The 17,521-nt window shown below is 42.0% G+C and overlaps 5 protein-coding genes across 7 annotated transcripts; all 5 read left to right on the top strand.

Annotated features, from left to right (window-relative positions):
- Positions 1 to 228: 228 nt before the first annotated feature.
- On the top strand, positions 229 to 1,945 carry LOC121590069. Its single transcript, XM_041909438.1, has 3 exons — positions 229 to 346; positions 471 to 796; positions 925 to 1,945. The coding sequence occupies exons 1-2, from the start codon at positions 328 to 330 to the stop codon at positions 755 to 757; spliced, it is 306 nt and encodes a 101-aa protein (XP_041765372.1). The 5' UTR covers positions 229 to 327; the 3' UTR covers positions 758 to 796; positions 925 to 1,945.
- A 3,621-nt stretch (positions 1,946 to 5,566) lies between these two features.
- LOC121590062 (FLYWCH-type zinc finger-containing protein 1-like) lies at positions 5,567 to 6,446 on the top strand. Its single transcript, XM_041909427.1, has 2 exons — positions 5,567 to 5,816; positions 5,897 to 6,446. Exon 2 carries the CDS (start codon positions 5,905 to 5,907, stop codon positions 6,307 to 6,309), a length of 405 nt encoding a protein of 134 aa, XP_041765361.1. The 5' UTR covers positions 5,567 to 5,816; positions 5,897 to 5,904; the 3' UTR covers positions 6,310 to 6,446.
- Positions 6,447 to 6,945: 499 nt separating this feature from the next.
- LOC121590067 lies at positions 6,946 to 7,781 on the top strand. 2 transcript variants are annotated; one of them, XM_041909435.1, is made up of 2 exons: positions 6,946 to 7,169; positions 7,289 to 7,781. In XM_041909435.1, exons 1-2 carry the CDS (start codon positions 7,166 to 7,168, stop codon positions 7,612 to 7,614), a joined length of 330 nt encoding a protein of 109 aa, XP_041765369.1. In that variant the 5' UTR covers positions 6,946 to 7,165; the 3' UTR covers positions 7,615 to 7,781. The 2 variants fall into 2 exon arrangements, with proteins under 2 accessions (XP_041765369.1, XP_041765370.1); XM_041909436.1 differs by having other exon boundaries at positions 6,946 to 7,173.
- Positions 7,782 to 7,905: 124 nt separating this feature from the next.
- Positions 7,906 to 9,115, top strand: LOC121590068. Its single transcript, XM_041909437.1, has 2 exons — positions 7,906 to 7,967; positions 8,199 to 9,115. The coding sequence occupies exon 2, from the start codon at positions 8,249 to 8,251 to the stop codon at positions 8,573 to 8,575; it is 327 nt and encodes a 108-aa protein (XP_041765371.1). The 5' UTR covers positions 7,906 to 7,967; positions 8,199 to 8,248; the 3' UTR covers positions 8,576 to 9,115.
- Positions 9,116 to 16,369: 7,254 nt separating this feature from the next.
- Positions 16,370 to 17,473, top strand: LOC121590066. 2 transcript variants are annotated; one of them, XM_041909433.1, is made up of 3 exons: positions 16,370 to 16,497; positions 16,824 to 17,143; positions 17,209 to 17,473. In XM_041909433.1, exons 2-3 carry the CDS (start codon positions 16,844 to 16,846, stop codon positions 17,269 to 17,271), a joined length of 363 nt encoding a protein of 120 aa, XP_041765367.1. In that variant the 5' UTR covers positions 16,370 to 16,497; positions 16,824 to 16,843; the 3' UTR covers positions 17,272 to 17,473. The 2 variants fall into 2 exon arrangements, with proteins under 2 accessions (XP_041765367.1, XP_041765366.1); XM_041909432.1 differs by having other exon boundaries at positions 16,370 to 16,732.
- Positions 17,474 to 17,521: the final 48 nt, after the last annotated feature.

Here is a 17,521-nt window from a genome sequence, read left to right as displayed (position 1 = left end):
GTAATGCAGGGCCGGAGTCGAACCGGCCACCAACCTGGGTCTTCCAGTGTAAGGTCATTCCCTGGTCGGTTGCTCAATGGAAGCGGTGGAAACAAAACGACGAATCGACGAGCGACGACGATACCGAGCGACGGACGACGAGTCGATCGCAACGAGTCTTTGTCCGTTGAAGCCCTGGGAAGCGCTTCTTCGTCGTCGCACGAGGGAAACGCTGTCGATGGGCATTGCTAAACAAAACAAAAATGATGACGACTCTCGCTAGCGCCGTATCATGGTGGATAATTACAATTCTCAAATAAATTACCAACGCTGACGCTATTGTCGAAGATGTTTCTCTGTCACATATGTATGTACTTATAGTGTGTGTGTACATGGTAATTAACGATGATTGCACCACCGCTTCGGTCACTTTCTATATCTTTTATTAATTTTTTTGTCGCTCTTTCTGGCCTCTTTTCCATCCACAACAGTGAACCCACACATTGAGATCTACACGACCAAATCGTTCCGAGGACGGCCAGCCATCATCGTCGACAAGCAAAAGTACCTGCTGATGTCGGAAAACAGCAAGCGGATCGTATGGCGCTGCTCCTCTATGGCAACCGAGAAGCTCAAGTGTCCGGCGCGTATTATGCAGTACAAAGACACGGATCAGTATACGTTCCCGGACAAAAGTGTCCACCAGCATGCGCCGCTAAAGCGCTACAAGAACATTAACTGTCAATCGTCGATCGATATAATGATGCACCACCATTAACATAATACAAAGCGCAGACAAACAAACACACACAACACCGTAAGTGGTATTACTCTTAAGCTAAAGAAAAGAACGACCACTTTCATTTGAATGTTCTTTTAGTTTGTTTTGTATGTTTGCTCATGTTTTAAGGCATGATAATTATTTGATTCTTTTTCGTATTTCAGCATCTGTACTCACACGCGAAGTTCACGAAGAATCCACGTTCTTAGTAAAGAAAACGAATATCGATGCCAGGACATGACCAAGCACCATTTTCACACCTTCAATCGAACCCTCGATGTGTAGCAAATCAATGACCACGTGCGCTATAATGAACGTTGTGCCCGGTGCATTGCCATTAAGTAGGGAAGATTTCGATGCACCGATCGTACAGATGCCAGATTTTAAATTCCTGACGACACTTCAAGCCATTTAGAGAAAACGATCAATTAACACAAAGATTAACGCTAACTAACCGTTTTCATTTCGTATACACACGGGCTTGTTAGAATAATTTCAATTACCGCGAAACAGACAATTCCATCGGGACGGACGCAGCCGGGAATCAAATCTCGTTTACCATCGGCTCCCGTCCAGAAGTATAGTTTCGCATTAATTACTAAACAAAAACGCCCCACCTGTATTTGTTAATTTTGCTAAGCCGATGATGATGATCGATAGTAGTTGGAATGGTGTACTGTATAGCAGCTCGAATATGGCCAAACTCTTTGTTGTACTGCAAAGAGAAGGTCATTTAGGAAGGGTGACACCATCATTTAAATCGGTTGAGCCGTGTATGTAAATAATTTAATATTTCGTGTACCGTGTTAGTGATGTTTCTGGGTACCCCTGATGATGGTACCCTTTTATTGATGTGTTGCGGGTATATGTTGCAAGACGCAATCACATATCCACCCGAGCAATGTTATACAATCGAGCCAAAAGATTGTAAATAATGCTCAACAAAAAGATGGTTTACAGAACTAGAAGAATAAACCAATAAATGATTTATTTTGAAATGAAAAGGAAAGCTCTTAATAAAAAAAGAAACATTGACAACGTTGGATTATGTATTTTTCTTCTTCTTGCATGTCTCGAAGCAGTAGTAGCTAACAGTTAAAAACAATATGTCTGCAAAGTATTTAAAACAAAAACTTCATTCAAATAATCAATGTTATTCTTTTACCTTTCCTTCCACATGTTTTGTTCCGTATTGTCCAAAGGCGACGGCACACACGATATGGCACTGCGCTTCCGGACAAGTCAAAAGGGCAAGCTGCAATTATCGTACGGTGGATTTTACTACTGCATGGAGAAAAAGATACACCACAAGGAGTACTGGCGCTGTATTTATTACACGACCAAGATCAAATGCCACGGACGGTTACATCGGTTCGACAACAAGGTGCACCATATGGGCGCGCACAACCATGCGCCCCAGCTGTTTAAACGTGCTGATTACAAACGGCTGTCGGAGATCATCATGTCGGACAAGAGCCTTCCGGATCATCCGACCAAAAGCGAACCCCTTTAACGGGCTAACACCAACAATAGCTCGTGGATAAATATAAATAAAAATAGCAATAAACGATCTGTGCATTGCCTAATGTGAAACAGCTTTGCTGTGATTTGCGCGAGTTTTACATAAATATAAGTGCGCATAGTAGTATTTTTTCTGTACCTGATGATCGATGCAAACAAAGAGATATGATTTTACTAATGTTTTTTTTTGTATCACCATCTTCTATTCGATGGGGATTTTATTTCTGCACAGCAAAAGTGATGCCTATCCCGATGGAGTTCAACACCTGGCTCGTTGTAGAAAAATCGGTACTCCAGTACACGACAACGCAACGCGGCCGGACGATGCTCATCTTCAGTGGCTACAAGTTTGTGGAAAATCGGCAGAGCAAAAGGAACATATTCTGGCGCTGCGCCCGTTACGTGAAGCATGGGTGTCGGGCGGCTTGTGTAACATCGAAAAACTGTGCCGGCAACGATCAGTCGATCCGGCTGACCGGCATGACCCATAGCCATCCACCGGAAGATACAGCAACAGCAAGGTTAACCACTCATTATCCTCCAGTCGTTGCACCAACGAATGCTATGTAAAAGAGCACGGGTTATTTCATCCAGAGGATGAGGGGACAGCAGAGTGTCATACTACGACGGGCCTTTATGCGACTGATAATAGATGTCACTCATGATCACAAACACACACACACACACACACACACACACCACACACACACACACACACACACACACACACACACACACACACACACACACACACACACACAGACACAACATTCAAAATTTAAACCGAAATCAATGAGCCAACCATCTGCAACCGTTATTGGGTTGATTTTTAAAGGAACAGAGAGAAAGAACTAGTACAATGGTGCGACACGTGTAGTTGCCTAACCAAAAAATACACAATCTTTTGGAAATAAATAAAAAAAGCATGACAGCATGTGGTGTACTTTACAACCCCTTATATTCATTGACAGTTTGTCGCTTACAAATCATTTTTGAGTGTAGTTGTGACATTTGTTCTAACAAGTTTTCCCTTTTCTCTTTCATTGTAGCAATGGGCGAATCCTATTCACTTTATCCCGAAAGCAGCGCCGGTGCTGGTGGCAAGGAGGAAGAACAGGGGCAAGAGCTGGAGATGATAGGTGGCCAGTTTCACGCAGGCAGCATGTTTTCGTTTGGCGTTTCGCAACGTGGCGCCAAGAAGCTCATCTACGATCGGTACGAGTACATAAAGGATCGCGAATTTCCGCTCTCCACCAATTGGCGGTGTGCTCTGTTTAAGCGTTACAATTGCCGTGCACGGGCCATAACCAAGGTGAAAAATGGTAAAACGTTCGTCCGGCTAACAAACCATGGTCACAATCACTCGGACAAGGCGTATCGCAAGACACAGAAATCGGTTTACGAATAAAGTTGCCGCCCCGCGTGCACACTGAAAATGTGTTTTCTTCTACAAGTGTGTCATCATAGAAACTAGTTTTTGTAGCTTTTTTGTGTGTGTAGAACATCGTATGTGTTTTGTTTTCAAACCTCTATACAAAATGGTAGTATGATCATCAACTGGCGATCATACACGGCATTTATGTATAACGGCATGCGATCATACACGGTATTTATGTTTACCAACGAGAGCGTTTGTTGCGTTTGCATACCATTTATTTTTACACTCACTCTCTCACCCTTTTCACTCTCTTTTCCAGGTGGGTACCATGCGGCCATTTTCGGTATTACGAGACGAGGGCACCAGATGCTGCTGTACCGCGGGCATCGTTACGTGCGCGAGAAACAGAAGGGCGACATTTCGAACTGGAAGTGCTCGATGCATTCCAAGTATCACTGCAAGGCGCGTGCCGTCTCGCGCAAGCGCAATGGGCGGGAAATGATGCGCCTTACGCACGAGGAGCACACGCACGAGGTTTTCCCGGAGAATGTGGGAAAAATGAAATATTGAAATAATAAATCAACACCAAGCGTTCGTTCGTTCGTTCATGTGTAATAAAAGATGCGGGAATAAAACAGGTTCGGCGTAATTCGTTGGGGTGTGTAATAATTGTTTGTGCTTTCGTGTTTTTCTAAACAGTTTTTTAATTTAAATTAACTTTACCATCTCATCACTCCAGGGACCGTGTTAAGAATTCATCCTGTACACGCACCACATGTAAAATATGTCCGGTGAAACCCTCCCGATTCTTTCACTAATTTGCAACTCTTATTTTTTGCGTTTGCTTGTAGGTACGTTCATACCGGCCACCTTCGGGAAAACGCGCCGCGGACAGCTCAAGCTACTGTACGATGGACACGCGTACACACGGGATCGGCAGTCGGCCAAAACGTGCAACTGGAAATGTTCGCTCTTCACCCGGTACCGCTGCCGGGCGCGCGCCGTTACGAAGGATATCGGTGGCTTCGTGCACATGAAAGTGACGAACACGTCACACTACCATCCCAAAGAGGAGTACAAGATGAAGCTCAAGAAGGAACCGCTGTAGGATCCGTAGAGTGGCGGAGGATGAGGAGGAGGTGGAGCAGTAGGGACTAGATCGCAATGAATAGAGCTGCATCGATACACTTCCTTACCTGCTGAATGTAGATTCGATGTATGTTTGCTTTACAATTACAACTAGTGCAAGTTTACAGAAAGGGAACCAATTGATGTGTATTAGTGATGTATAAAGCACAGTTCGACACTCCCTTTCCATCACTAGAACACTCAAGAGCATGTGTGTGTGGTTGTGTTTCATTTCCTTGGCTAAATGCGACATTCTCACATGCGCACACGGGAGAGCATATCCCTTCGATGACAACAGACCGATTTAGATCGGTGTATCAGTTTGCGTCTGCTAACAGAGCAGAGAGCGCAGACAGATAACTGCCACCGCAGTCCTATAATACCAACCTGTACTGTATATGTATGCGTTTGCTTTCCCTTTGTCACGTTGCAGGTGCTCCGAAGATCCGGGACGATGGTAACATTCAGCGGGCCTGCTTCGAGTTTACAACCCGTGGGACACAATGCCTGGTGTACGACGGATATCTGTACAGCAAGAACAAGACGTTCGAAAATGGGACGCGTGTCAACTGGAAGTGCCGGTTCTATCACCGGCTGCACTGCAAGGCCCGAGCCCAAACCCGGCTCATCGATGGCGTCGAGTACGTGAAGGTGTTCAAGAACGAGCATACTCATCCGCAGGAGGCCAAGTCAGTACGCCGGCGGAAGCGAAAAATTAAGCTTGAACCCATGATGGAACAAGACCAAACGGCGGCCCATCTTGCCGGGCTGCAGCTACCTTAGGCGCGTAGAGCGTGTATGGGAATTGCAATGCATAACACACAGGTTTGTTGGCAATGGAAGAAGAGGTACGAGTGTTATATAGTATCTGTGTGTGTGTGGGTGCCACAAGACTTTTCTCTCTTTCGGTTATTTCCAGATAACAATAAAAAGTCAATAAAATTGTACACGGGTGTGAATTGTTTTAAAATAAATTTAGCAGCATTATGCAAACATGAAATCGCAACGCCAGTGTTGCTCCTAGCAATTGTATGCAAACACACACATACACGCGTAGACACATATTAATTAGCACTTCTTTTTTGTTTGGTTGCTCCCTCTCCTTTCAGAACAATTTATGAGCAGTGCAACGTTGGCTAACTTTAGCATAACGCAGCGTGGCCGTCCACTGCTGGTGCACGAAGGCTACAGCTACATAGGTAATGGAGCGTTTGCGGACACAGTCAACTGGCGCTGCTCGATGCACCGGAAATCCAAGTGCAGGGCGAAGGCAATTACCATGAAGCAGGGTGGCCGGGAGTATATGAAGCTTTCGCATCCTACGCACAACCATCCACCCAAGACGAAACACCGGCACGCTCGTCCCCTGCCATACGTCATTGAGCAGGCACCATTCGAAGCACCGATCGGTTTGAACGATCCGATCGACGATATGATCAGCCTGTCCGAAGACGTTCCGATGCTGGACTTTTTCTCCACGATAGAGGATATGTCTGGGGAGGGAACGATCGAGTTTCATTGAGATGCTTTGAAACAGATGCTTAATTATGTATCATTTCTGTACATTTCATTGATGCATTAGTATAAGGAGATGTTTATGAATTATTTATGTTTCGCAAAAGCAGAGCTGAAGTGAAGTAAATGAAAATACTGAACTCATTTTTGTCCAGTGTTGGTTAAACTCTGTCTCTTTTCATCTCCTTTGTCTTCCCAAGGGATCGGGAAGGGATCACCAACAAAATAATATACCTAAAATATATGTTTATACTAACTATCTCACACGTTTGTGCCGCTCGTTGCAGATAATCTTGGAAGTGGATCGATCGATTCGATGATTTTCGTAAGCTTGCCCTTGAAAAACAAGATCGTACGGAAAATATACCACAACGGGTTCTACTACTGTCGCAGCAAGAGCATCTACGGTACGACCTACTGGGTGTGCGATCGAGCGAAGCAGGACAATTGCCGGAGCCGTATCACGACGTTCGATGATAAGCGTACCTATAAGGTTACCAATCCCGTGCACAATCACAACCATTGCTTGCAAAACAGTTTCTCTGTATCACACGTATGTGTAGAAAAGGTGAAAACCAATCATGAAGGGGATCGTGTATTAACATTGCAATTCCATTGTCTTTTGCTTTTAGGATGATCGATAAACGGCACGGAAAAGAAAGCAGTTACACTGTACTGTAACGATCGTTGTGAGCAGTGCCGATCCTGAGCAACAATACGGCAGTGCAGAAAAACGATGCAAAGAGCGAGCTGCTGGCAGTGCTTGCAGTACATGTACATAATAAAGAAACATTTGAAAATCCACGTGTGTTACAAAATTAATTTGTTCCCATCCTCGTACCATCATCTTCACCCAACCTTTCATGTGTATGTAAGAAGTAATGCTTGCTTAAACATGCTAAATTGTTACGCAAACCATTAATATGTTTTTGTTTTCTTATATACTCTCCAAAAAAACTACAACGAAAACCAACTTCAATCCACAGGGAAAGGAGGGCGCCCGATGACACTGCTGTACGTACAGGGATGGCTGTTCACGGCGGGACAACGCGGCAAACCCAAGCTGGTGATTGAAAACAACTCCTACTTCCGGACGAAGGGTGATAGCCTACGGGCGTACTGGTCGTGCTCGTTCTACAAATCGAAGAAGTGCCGCAGCAAGCTGGTAACCCACCGCGGTAGCCATACGGTGAAGTACACGCACAGACCGCACACCCATCCGGACGAGTATTCGGACACGTCCAGCGTGACACCGCTTGACGCGGATATTGATGAATTTTACATACGGGATGGAAAGGACTGTCTTGCTTGAATCAGGCTGACGATCGTTGTTTCCATTTCGGTGCGATATTTGAATGTCTATGATTTCCTTTTTTTCTTTTTTACTTTGTATGGTATCAATTAGTGTGCGACTGTGTGTGGATAACAAGACGTTTTCCCAAATAAAATTGACCTGCCCTAGTAGTAGCGGACTCTAGAAAATGAATGGGTTTTATTTTTTTTATTTCTAGGACCGTTGCTGTTGTAATGTGTGACTAGTAATTAGATTGTACGATCGTAAAACATTTTAATACAACTAATAAGCAGTTTTACTTTCAGGTGGCTTGAGCTGTGGGCCTATCGTATCAGATGAGATATCATACTGCCGGAATGTTATTCAAAAAAGTAAGCAACGTGAATGCAGAACTCTCTTTCTCTCTGGGGCCGGGAAGCGTCTACACAAAGCGACTGTAACAATGATGGCTTAATGATCCGAAAATATTAAAAAACTAATAAAAAATGCAGCTCAAACACACAATACGGTGCTATGTTAATTATTATGCTTCAATGTTCGCGCTGCTACAATGTAACCCTTTTTTCCCATACTAATTGATTTTGTTATTGGTTTTATTTTAGATGCCCATAATCGTAAAAAGCAATATAGCAGTAGCACACATAAGCCAGAAATGCACAGCATGAAACCGGAACTGAGCTCCGCTTCGAACAGAAAGATTAAAAATACTCCTACAGACGACGACGAAGAGGACGAAAAGATAGGCATAGAGCACAAGTTTGCGCTCGATCTGCGCCTGGAGACGGGCAGCAAAGGTCGCCCAAAGCTGATAATGGGTGGATATGCGTTTTTCCGGAACAACAGCAGCAATAACAAGACCTACTGGCTTTGCTCGAAAAACCGTATGATGAAATGTCGGGCACGCATCATCACCTTGGATGGGTGCTCTGGGATGATACTGAAAAACCAGGTTCACAACCATCCCCCTACCGAGCAGTAAGGATGACGGGTGCGTCGGGAGAAGAGATGGTGGAAGAAGATGACCCTTTGATAATCATATATTTAGAAATAGATTTTTTATCACTGTCAGAACCAGATTTATCCCGCCTGTAATGAACTAGCTTCTCGGTAGGCCTGGAAAAAAAACCATTGAACAGGAAGATATGGTTAGGAATTTATCTATTTACAGTGACATTTCTTAAGCTTCTGGATTATTTTGTTGATTTGAATATTGAAGATGCATTCTATAAGTTTGGTAACTACCCTACTAATTAGTAATTTTGCATAAAATACAGTCCTAAAAAAATTCCAAATCAGCATAGGTTCCACTGAGATTAGCTAAACAATTGCGAAATGTATCATGCGTATTAATTTCCGAAGCGAATAATTAAACAGATGCATCATCTAAATCATGTATAGAAACGATTAATATTACGGTGTCGCCCAATGGAATTAGCATTGAAAAGAGGTATACTTGGCTTGGCCTGAAAGAGAAGCGTAACAGAAAATCAATAAATTTAACGGTTTGCTTGCCCCCAGTCACAACAGTGTGAAATGAACAATAGCATTGATGCAAGTTTAGCATTATTGTATCTTTATAGTCCAATAGTGACCTTTTTTGTAACCAATAACAATGTTACCCTTAAATTGTTAACATCTCAGTTACAAGTGAAAATAACATTTCTTAATTTTACTCCTCATTATTCTTTCAGGAACCGATGCTACGATTAGTTTCATAAAAGGGCAACGAGGAGCATTGAAACTAATATACCAAGATCATACGTACATCTGCGTGAAGCAGCAAAAGGGAAGCAAATATTGGACTTGCTCGAAGCAACGGAGCAAAAAATGTTTGGCACGTCTTATTACGGATCTGGATGTTCAGAAGATATGCGCACGTAATACCATACACAATCATCCGGCCACCTTTGTGAAGGATGTGTACCACTCGTGAATAGGAGTCGGCAAACACCTTCACCGTTTAAGTGAAATAGCTATTTGTTGTCATTGTATTCTTTATGTTTTTATTGTATTCGTCAACGGGGCTTCCTCGTTAGCCAGTTATCGTAAATCAGGGAACCTTTATAAAAATAGTTATCATTATTAACAAAGTGAGAGATCCTTAATCCCAACGAGAGGCGATTTGATTGTTTCTACCAAAAGGCTCACAAGCAGGGAGAATTGAACTTGAATAAGCACACTTTACATTTAAACTAATTAATTTTTCCTCGTTATATCCAGAGATTTAATATAGATGTTGCAGGTGAGTACAAGCCAGAAATTAGCGAACTACAAATATTGTTTGTAGCGTGTATCGCTAAGTTATTTCTTTAAAATTTATTTCATTTTCAGGCTCAAATATTGTGACAAGCAATAAAGCCAGTGCAGAATCATTAACACGGCACCGTTCAGAGATATTATATTTCTCCTTCGATGGATACTACGCCTCTGACAGGGTCGCTTGCGCTACACAACCGCAAGTTTGGTCGTACAGTGCGTAAAAGCCTCTTTGGAGATTGCCTTCACTAAGTGTCAGATGTATGGGAGAATAAATAAAATTATAGCTCTATTACTCGCTAGTTGTGTTTTGTTGATAGATCAATCGATCGTATCCGTCGTGAGCAGCTTTTGTTCTGCTCAATTATCCTTCTGCTCTCATTCACTAACCATCCTTTTGTGTTTTCTTTTTTCATTTCTTGTAGACCGCAAAATTCAGCAACCCGACCCAATTACGCTGTACCGTCCCAGGTTGACTTTTATACAGGGTCAGCGTGAACACAAACTGCTAGTAATTGGTGGATACACGTATGCGCGGAACAATTTTGCCGGAGACGACACCATCTACTGGGCTTGCCGAACGTCCTACAAACACGTGCGGTGCTCTTCACGCGTCGTTACTACTCTACTGGACGATGGCATGTACCGCATAACGATCACCAATCCGAAACACAACCATCCGCGACGTGTCAATCTGTCCAAGGAGTATCTGATAAATATCAACCAAACGCGCCATTCTTATCAAGAACCCAGACCAGCATTTATCATCGACGATGGTGGCTCAAATTCGAAAATGGCCAATTAATTCTTGACAGCTATCTTATTTTGAACAGACAATATTTAAAGCAAGTAACATATCCTATCATGCTATGTTTTCTTTCAATTATTGGATTTAAAGCATTGCCTTTGTCGCGAGCGTAGCGACCAAACATTGACGAATAAGTATCGATCAGTAGTGCTTGGTATCATGTGCTGGCAAATGATTGAGGTTTCAGGCTATAGCACATTTATAAAAAAAATCATAATGAAAAGAATAATAATCATTACGGACACGCAACGAATTAGGAAGAATGAAAAGAACTGTGTGTGAATAGCATCATATACCTTTTTTTCTCTTAAAATTGGTCCTATGGAAAATATTTTAATTTCATATTATTTTCGAAAGAAACTACAACGATCATCACATCCAACCGAACAAGTCAAGCTAAAGACTATCAATTGGTATTGATATAAATACATTTATTATGTTTATTTTGATGTACTTATTTCATCAGCCTATCACTTGAATAAGCATTATTTCATATTTACTAATACTCTTTTCCCTCTAACCTCCCTTTTCAGCTCGTCGGCAACGGGGCAACAAAAAGCACGATCAGACAAAATGGCTAAAGATTGATCTGTCTCCAATACTGCAAAAACCGTCCGAACCCGTCGTACTGGTACCGTGTCGCCTGGGCGGTATGAAAGTGTTCTATCAAGGCTACTACTTCGAGTATCATACGTCCAAGAGCGGCATCAAGCACTATCGCTGTGTGTACCACGCCCAGCATGACTGCAAAGCACGGATCATCGTTAAAGCATCACGCGTGTACGAATTTGTCCCTATGCACAACCATCCACATGATGATGATGCATGATCGATTGTTGCTCGTACGTTTTATTAGTGTAGAATGTAAAATGTTCGCTTGATGTATTATTTCCCGCGTGTGTTTTTTTTACGATTGCATGCTTTATTTAATGCGTTTTTGAATAAATAAACAAGTGTTTATACTTTTCGCTCAAAATAAAAAAGTGGTAGTGAGTGCGTAGTGCGTTAGATCAATAGAATGTCGAAATATCGTTGGATGTGTCGATCGAAAGGATAAAGATAAACATTCGCTAATACACGTCTTTACGTCTTATCCCTTATAGAAACGAAACAATCAAGCGACAAGAAACGCAAGGACGATTATCGTAACCATCCGGACGCATTCGAGCTACCGGCACCAGTGAAACCGGGCGTGTCAGCCATCCGATCCTATCGGCCCGTGCAAAAGCTCAACAACACGGACGGTAAGCAATGGACCAAGCGCACCGCCACAGCAATGGGTGTAGTTGCAAAAGCCTCCATCGCTAAAACCGGCGGATCGCCGCCCGGGCGGTTGCGCAAACTTTCGATAAACGAGATTCTGGCCACACCGGGAACACCGGTAGTGTATCTAACCAATCGATTCGGCTCGGCTAAGGTAGTGCTGGACGAGCACCAGTATGTGTATCACTTCGCGGCGAAAGGTGTCAGCTACTATCGATGCGATCAGTTCAAGCGCAATCAATGTCCTGCCCAAGTGTTGGTGGTCAGTGGCATGACGCATGCGGTGAACGTTGAGCATACGCATCCCGTCGACAGACAATTGCAAGAGCCAGTATGCTCCCGATACACCGCACCATAGAGATGCAAGCCTTAAGACAAATAGATAGAAAACTTCCCACTGTGTGTTGTGTCACACATAATTATGCTTATATTAAAAGGTAAAGGTTTACTCCGATAGTAGGTTGGTGTAAAGGTTCAAAGGTGAATGAATCAAAATGTTCTCTTAACTACATCGTCCCAAGCTTTGTTTAAAGACCTTATTTGCTTGATTCGTTTTTGTTTTGTTTGTTTTCAGGGTAAACCTTTACCACCATAGAAAATTATGTTATGCTTCTTACACTTATGTCCTATTCGTTCTTTCGATTTGCTTTCTCAACAGCAATAAATCGGATGTTGGCAAACACATTCTCACCACCGAAGGAATCACCATCGAAACAATCGCAGGATAGTCCGCGTTCTAGTACAATGCCAGCGATAGCCAGCGCCCCTTCGGGCGTGAAAAAACACTCTACGCTAATAAGCACTAATTGTAGGACCATCAGCCCCAAACAATCTTCCAAACCTGTAGTGAACTTTGCCGAAATTACAAAGACCAAACCGGTAGAAATGTCGATCCTGCCGACACGTAAAGGGGCAGCCGGGGTCCTTTGCCAGGGGCATCATTTCGAGTTTCGCTACACGCGACAACACCATAAGGTGTACCGGTGCGCTTGGCACAGCACGCATAGCTGCCAGGCCCAGGTGCTTCTGCATAATAAGCTGTTCTACATCATCCACGATAAGCATACGCACAGCGAGTCTTCCAAGCTACATCCAGACATATTGGGCAAAACTACCCTGAAAACTAATAATTGATAAACAACAACACTGTGGCCTTTAAGCTTTTATTAGTGTGCGTTACGGTTTGCGAAACGCAATAGGATAGAGATATTTGGGATCAATGTGCGGGGTGGCAATATAGCATGTTTGTGCAACGGTTTTTAACAATACGGTTCAATAAATATAGTTACACTTTTGTCAGTGTACTTTCTACGAGCTTTTTCATAACTTTCATATGTTTTTGTTGTGCTAGACGGTACACTCTGAACAGACATGTTTGCTGAATGCACAGATAATTAACGAAGTTGTTTTCCATTACCACTTTATTCCATACGTCAAAGACGTACCGCACCCGGATACGAGGCTAATCAGCAAAAGCAGGATAACGAACCAGCTGTACATCGATGGATTTCCGTTCACGCGTCACATGATGAAAAAAGATACCATCTACTGGCGGTGCATCCAGTTTCGCGCTTTTCGGTAAGTCGCCAAATTTCTTGTACACACCATTATTTTTAAACATTATTTACAAATATTGTGTTGCTTTTTTATGTACAGCTGCCCTGCGCGACATCGACAGAATCGTGCAACGGGCTTGCTGGAGCTGGTGCATTCGGAGCACAACCACGAACAAATCCAGACCCGTCGTAAGCGTGGCACCCTCAAGGAACTAATGAGGCAACGGATAATGAGGCAATTATACACAAAACGGTCATCGAATAAAGGCCAAACCTAAGCCACAAGAGAATCAAATATAATTTGACTTACGATTTTTAAAGCCAAGACGCAGTGAAATTTTAGCGAATGGGAGGTCATATTAACACGTAAACAAAACAGCTACACAACGTGTTCTTTTTTTAATGCAACTGTGTGTTACTAGTTTAAAATACTATTTCCGATTTTTCGAAGGAAGGCAATATTTTAAATCAAAATTTTGAATAATTCATTGTACACTCACTTGCAATAGACATGGCGCAACTGATAATTTACCCTATCTATTCGCAGATCCGGACGCTAAAAATGTGTCCTTCATACGATCGAAACGTGGTGCGATGCAACTCCATGTTAATGGGTACTTTTACACGAAGGATAAAACACGCAATAACATCACCTTCTGGAGCTGCACCCAGGCAAGAGTGTACTGGTAAGCCAGAGCTTGATTATTTCCTTAGCTGTAACTAAACTAACATCTCACCACCATTTAATTTCGTTCCAGTTGTGCGGCACGGGCTTCATCCGTTTCAACGGTGCATAAAAAAGGAACACATCGAGAGAGAGTGATACTAAGAGGAGACCATAATCATCCAATCGTTACGGAACGACGGAAACCGGGAAAACGGGCCCAATTAATCCTCGATCTACATCGCAAAAGGACGTCCGCTACGAATGAACACAAATTAAAGAAAAAATCATAATTAATAATCCAGCCGGAGTATACTATGGATAAGCCGCCAAACTGTGTAAGACAAAAATTTCCCAATTATTTCTTTAGCGTTCTTTGTGTCTCTTGTTTTTTCCTACTTATGCGTTGTGTTTTTCAACTAATATTTCAGATGAAAATTAAACATCTTAAGTCAAGACAACTCGCTGGACGATACAATTGATGATCTCCGGATTTCCTTACTCCAAGCAGTTGCAGCTTAGCCATGCGATATTTTGGAAATGCTGTTGGCCAAACCAATCAGGTAATAATCTATTGTACAAGATTGTCTATCGATATTGTGCGACCAGCGTAACGGAAATACATTACTATGTTTTCTTGTTTTTTATCATTTCTTTTAGATGCTCAGCGGCAGCGACAACTTATCCAAACTTACGAATGTGCACCATTCGTGGAAGCCACAATCATCCGATAATTTATGGCTGATGGAAATCCGGAGAACGGCGTAAATTGTTGAAGCCCCCTCATGAAAGATCGCGTCTGTGATGTTGCTATTTAGTTAGTTTTTGTTTTAGCACATCAAAACACACACCAGGGTGTAAAAGTATGTGTTCTGTTATTGTGACAGTGATAGAAGAAGAGTAATAAATGATCTACTTGCTCTCTGGTTGTTACAAATGTATTGAAAAAAATATATAAAAATATATAAAAAACATTGAATGATTTTAAGTTTTTTTTTGTTTAAAAAAAAGATATTATTTTGTGTTTGTTATGTTTAAAACTGACTTTTTCTTTTCGTATTTAGGTACACCCAAACGTCCTGTATTCATATTAAACAAAGACAGTCAAGTACAAGTCATGATCGATGGTCAATTTTTCGACAAACATGTACAAACGCGCGAAAAGGTCAAATGGAAATGCGTTAAATGGGATCAACATGGGTATGTTTCGAATGTAAATGCTGGAAAATGTAGACACAGACTAAATCAGATATAAATCCTTTCATTTCAGCTGCAGGGCATTTGTGGTAACTTCTTGTGCGAAAGATAGAAAACTGCTGCATTACGACGCATCGCATAATCACAAGCTAGAGCCAGTTATCGCACGTACATCGCCACAAGAATCGAAGGAAGCACACGAACTGATGAAACAATTTCGCGCAAATTTGCGTTCAAAGCTACAATCAAAGCGCGGAAAAACGGAGACACAAAGCCGAGCTAAACGATCGCAATGAGCGTCGATGGGAATGGGAAGATGAGGGAATATCCGGGTGAGTACAGATATGCGTAACTATTATTCATTCAGCAATATTAAGTGAACTGCTGTACAGCGGCCGTAACAATAACCATTTCGTTGATAGTTTCTTTGTTATGTTGTTCTTCTATTTGCAGTCACAACAATCGTATGCGCAATTAATAAAACAATATTATAAGCAACGTATTTGTTTTTACTATACCAGTTAAACATATTAAGAACAATGCAAACGCCTAATAAAAAACTGTTCTGACCAAGAGTGATAATTTTAATAACACACTTTAACCAGCTGCGGTGGGAACGCGGGGTGGTTGCCGCCTGTGTAAACCCACACTATATGTTTGCTTGTTTTGTTGGATTCATTCTACTAGGTAAACAAAAAGTGGAGTATCTCGTAACGCCCCGCGGTGGTTTGCAACTAAGCATCGACAACTTCCGCTTTGCACGCGATCGTGTACTACAGAATGTTGTTACGTACCGTTGCGTGCACTATAAACCGCTGGGGTAAGTGTGTATCGATTCTTACTGAGAAAAGCTTACTTATACAACTTTATACCAACTTCACAGCTGCATGGCTCGCGTTAAGACCTACGAGGCGGAGAAGAAATTGCAAATTTTACAAAATAAGCACAACCATCCTGCGTACATGGATCGGCGACGCAATGGGGCACTGCGAAGCTTGCTAAATGCGCGCAAGCAGTTGTCGAAAAAAAACTAAAATAGAACAAGTACGATATGTTACAAGTCTTATTACTACATACAAATCAGCCAACTCTATAGAGACGGTGGAATCAACAATATTAACCAAGCTTTATTTTACAGCACTCGCCAACAAACATCAGTAAGTAACGGATAGCGCCCCAGTGCCAGTTGGATAAAAAAGTCATATACGAAAAACATCGAGACCACAAAATATTGCCACCATGTAAAAATGAATAAACTGAAAATGCCACCACAGCCTTAGCTAGTTTTGCGTTTTGTGAAATAGTATGCCATTTTATACGATAAAAAACAATTTGATAAAAAAAATCTATACTTGATCATTTTGCAAATTTACAGTTCTCCTTACCGCAAAAGTATAAAAATAATCATTAATTATAGTTTAAAAAAATTAAAAGTAAAAAATTGAACCATATTCGACTAATCCGTACATTATTTTGCTTTTAGATAAGAAGATTCCAAAAAAAATGAACGAAGTTCTTCCTAAAACGACAACTACCCGAGGAAAGCGTGAATTAGAGCAAGCAAACGAACCATATGGTTACAATTCGCGTGGCAACTTGATGTACCAAAACTACAGCTTTTCGAAGGCCAGCAGTAACGGGATGGCTAACATCATCTACTGGCGATGCACCGAGTATCGTAAGCAAAAGTGTCGCTCGACGTTAAAAACGATGGGCAAGCAGCTTTACATTATCGATGCGAAACACAATCACGTGCCGAAAAAGTATGGCCGCATCATGTCTGCCACATTGCCAATCTTTAATGTAAGTGGCCGCGTTTCTTCTCTTTAATTACTGATTTAAAAACGATTATTTGCGTTTACTTACAGTGTCTTCCGGACGACGGTAGCGAAATGGAGAGCATACCTGCAGATAAAAATGTTATTAAATAAACACAGAATTCAGATTAAACGAGTGAGCAATGTGTGTGTGTGTGTGTGATTGATTTTCTCAATGCTTTGTCGTGGACAAAGTTAATTGTTGCTTTTTTCACAGATCTGTCGCGTTGTGTAAGAACAAATAGCAGGGACAAAACCTCCCCGTTTTGTGTCATCTGTGTCTATAATCCTTCTTTTTCACTTGTACCTTCTCTATTCCCAGATTTAGCACTGGAGGTGGATGTATCGAATGAGTTAACACGAA

Source organism: Anopheles merus, chromosome 2R (genome assembly GCF_017562075.2).
Source record: "Anopheles merus strain MAF chromosome 2R, AmerM5.1, whole genome shotgun sequence".
Taxonomy (NCBI): Eukaryota; Metazoa; Arthropoda; class Insecta; order Diptera; family Culicidae; genus Anopheles; species Anopheles merus.
This window is presented reverse-complemented; position numbering and strand designations above follow the sequence as displayed.

What these genes read in the sequence shown, in the direction of transcription:
- LOC121590066 (XM_041909433.1), top strand. Translation starts at nt 16,844, where the DNA reads ATGAACGAAGTTCTTCCTAAAACGACAACTACCCGAGGAAAGCGTGAA. An exon ending in CCACATTGCCAATCTTTAAT is followed by an intron (nt 17,144 to 17,208) that starts GTAAGTGGCCGC and finishes GTTTACTTACAG; the next exon opens with TGTCTTCCGGACGACGGTAG.
- LOC121590068 (XM_041909437.1), top strand. Translation starts at nt 8,249, where the DNA reads ATGCACAGCATGAAACCGGAACTGAGCTCCGCTTCGAACAGAAAGATT.
- LOC121590062 (XM_041909427.1), top strand. Translation starts at nt 5,905, where the DNA reads ATGAGCAGTGCAACGTTGGCTAACTTTAGCATAACGCAGCGTGGCCGT.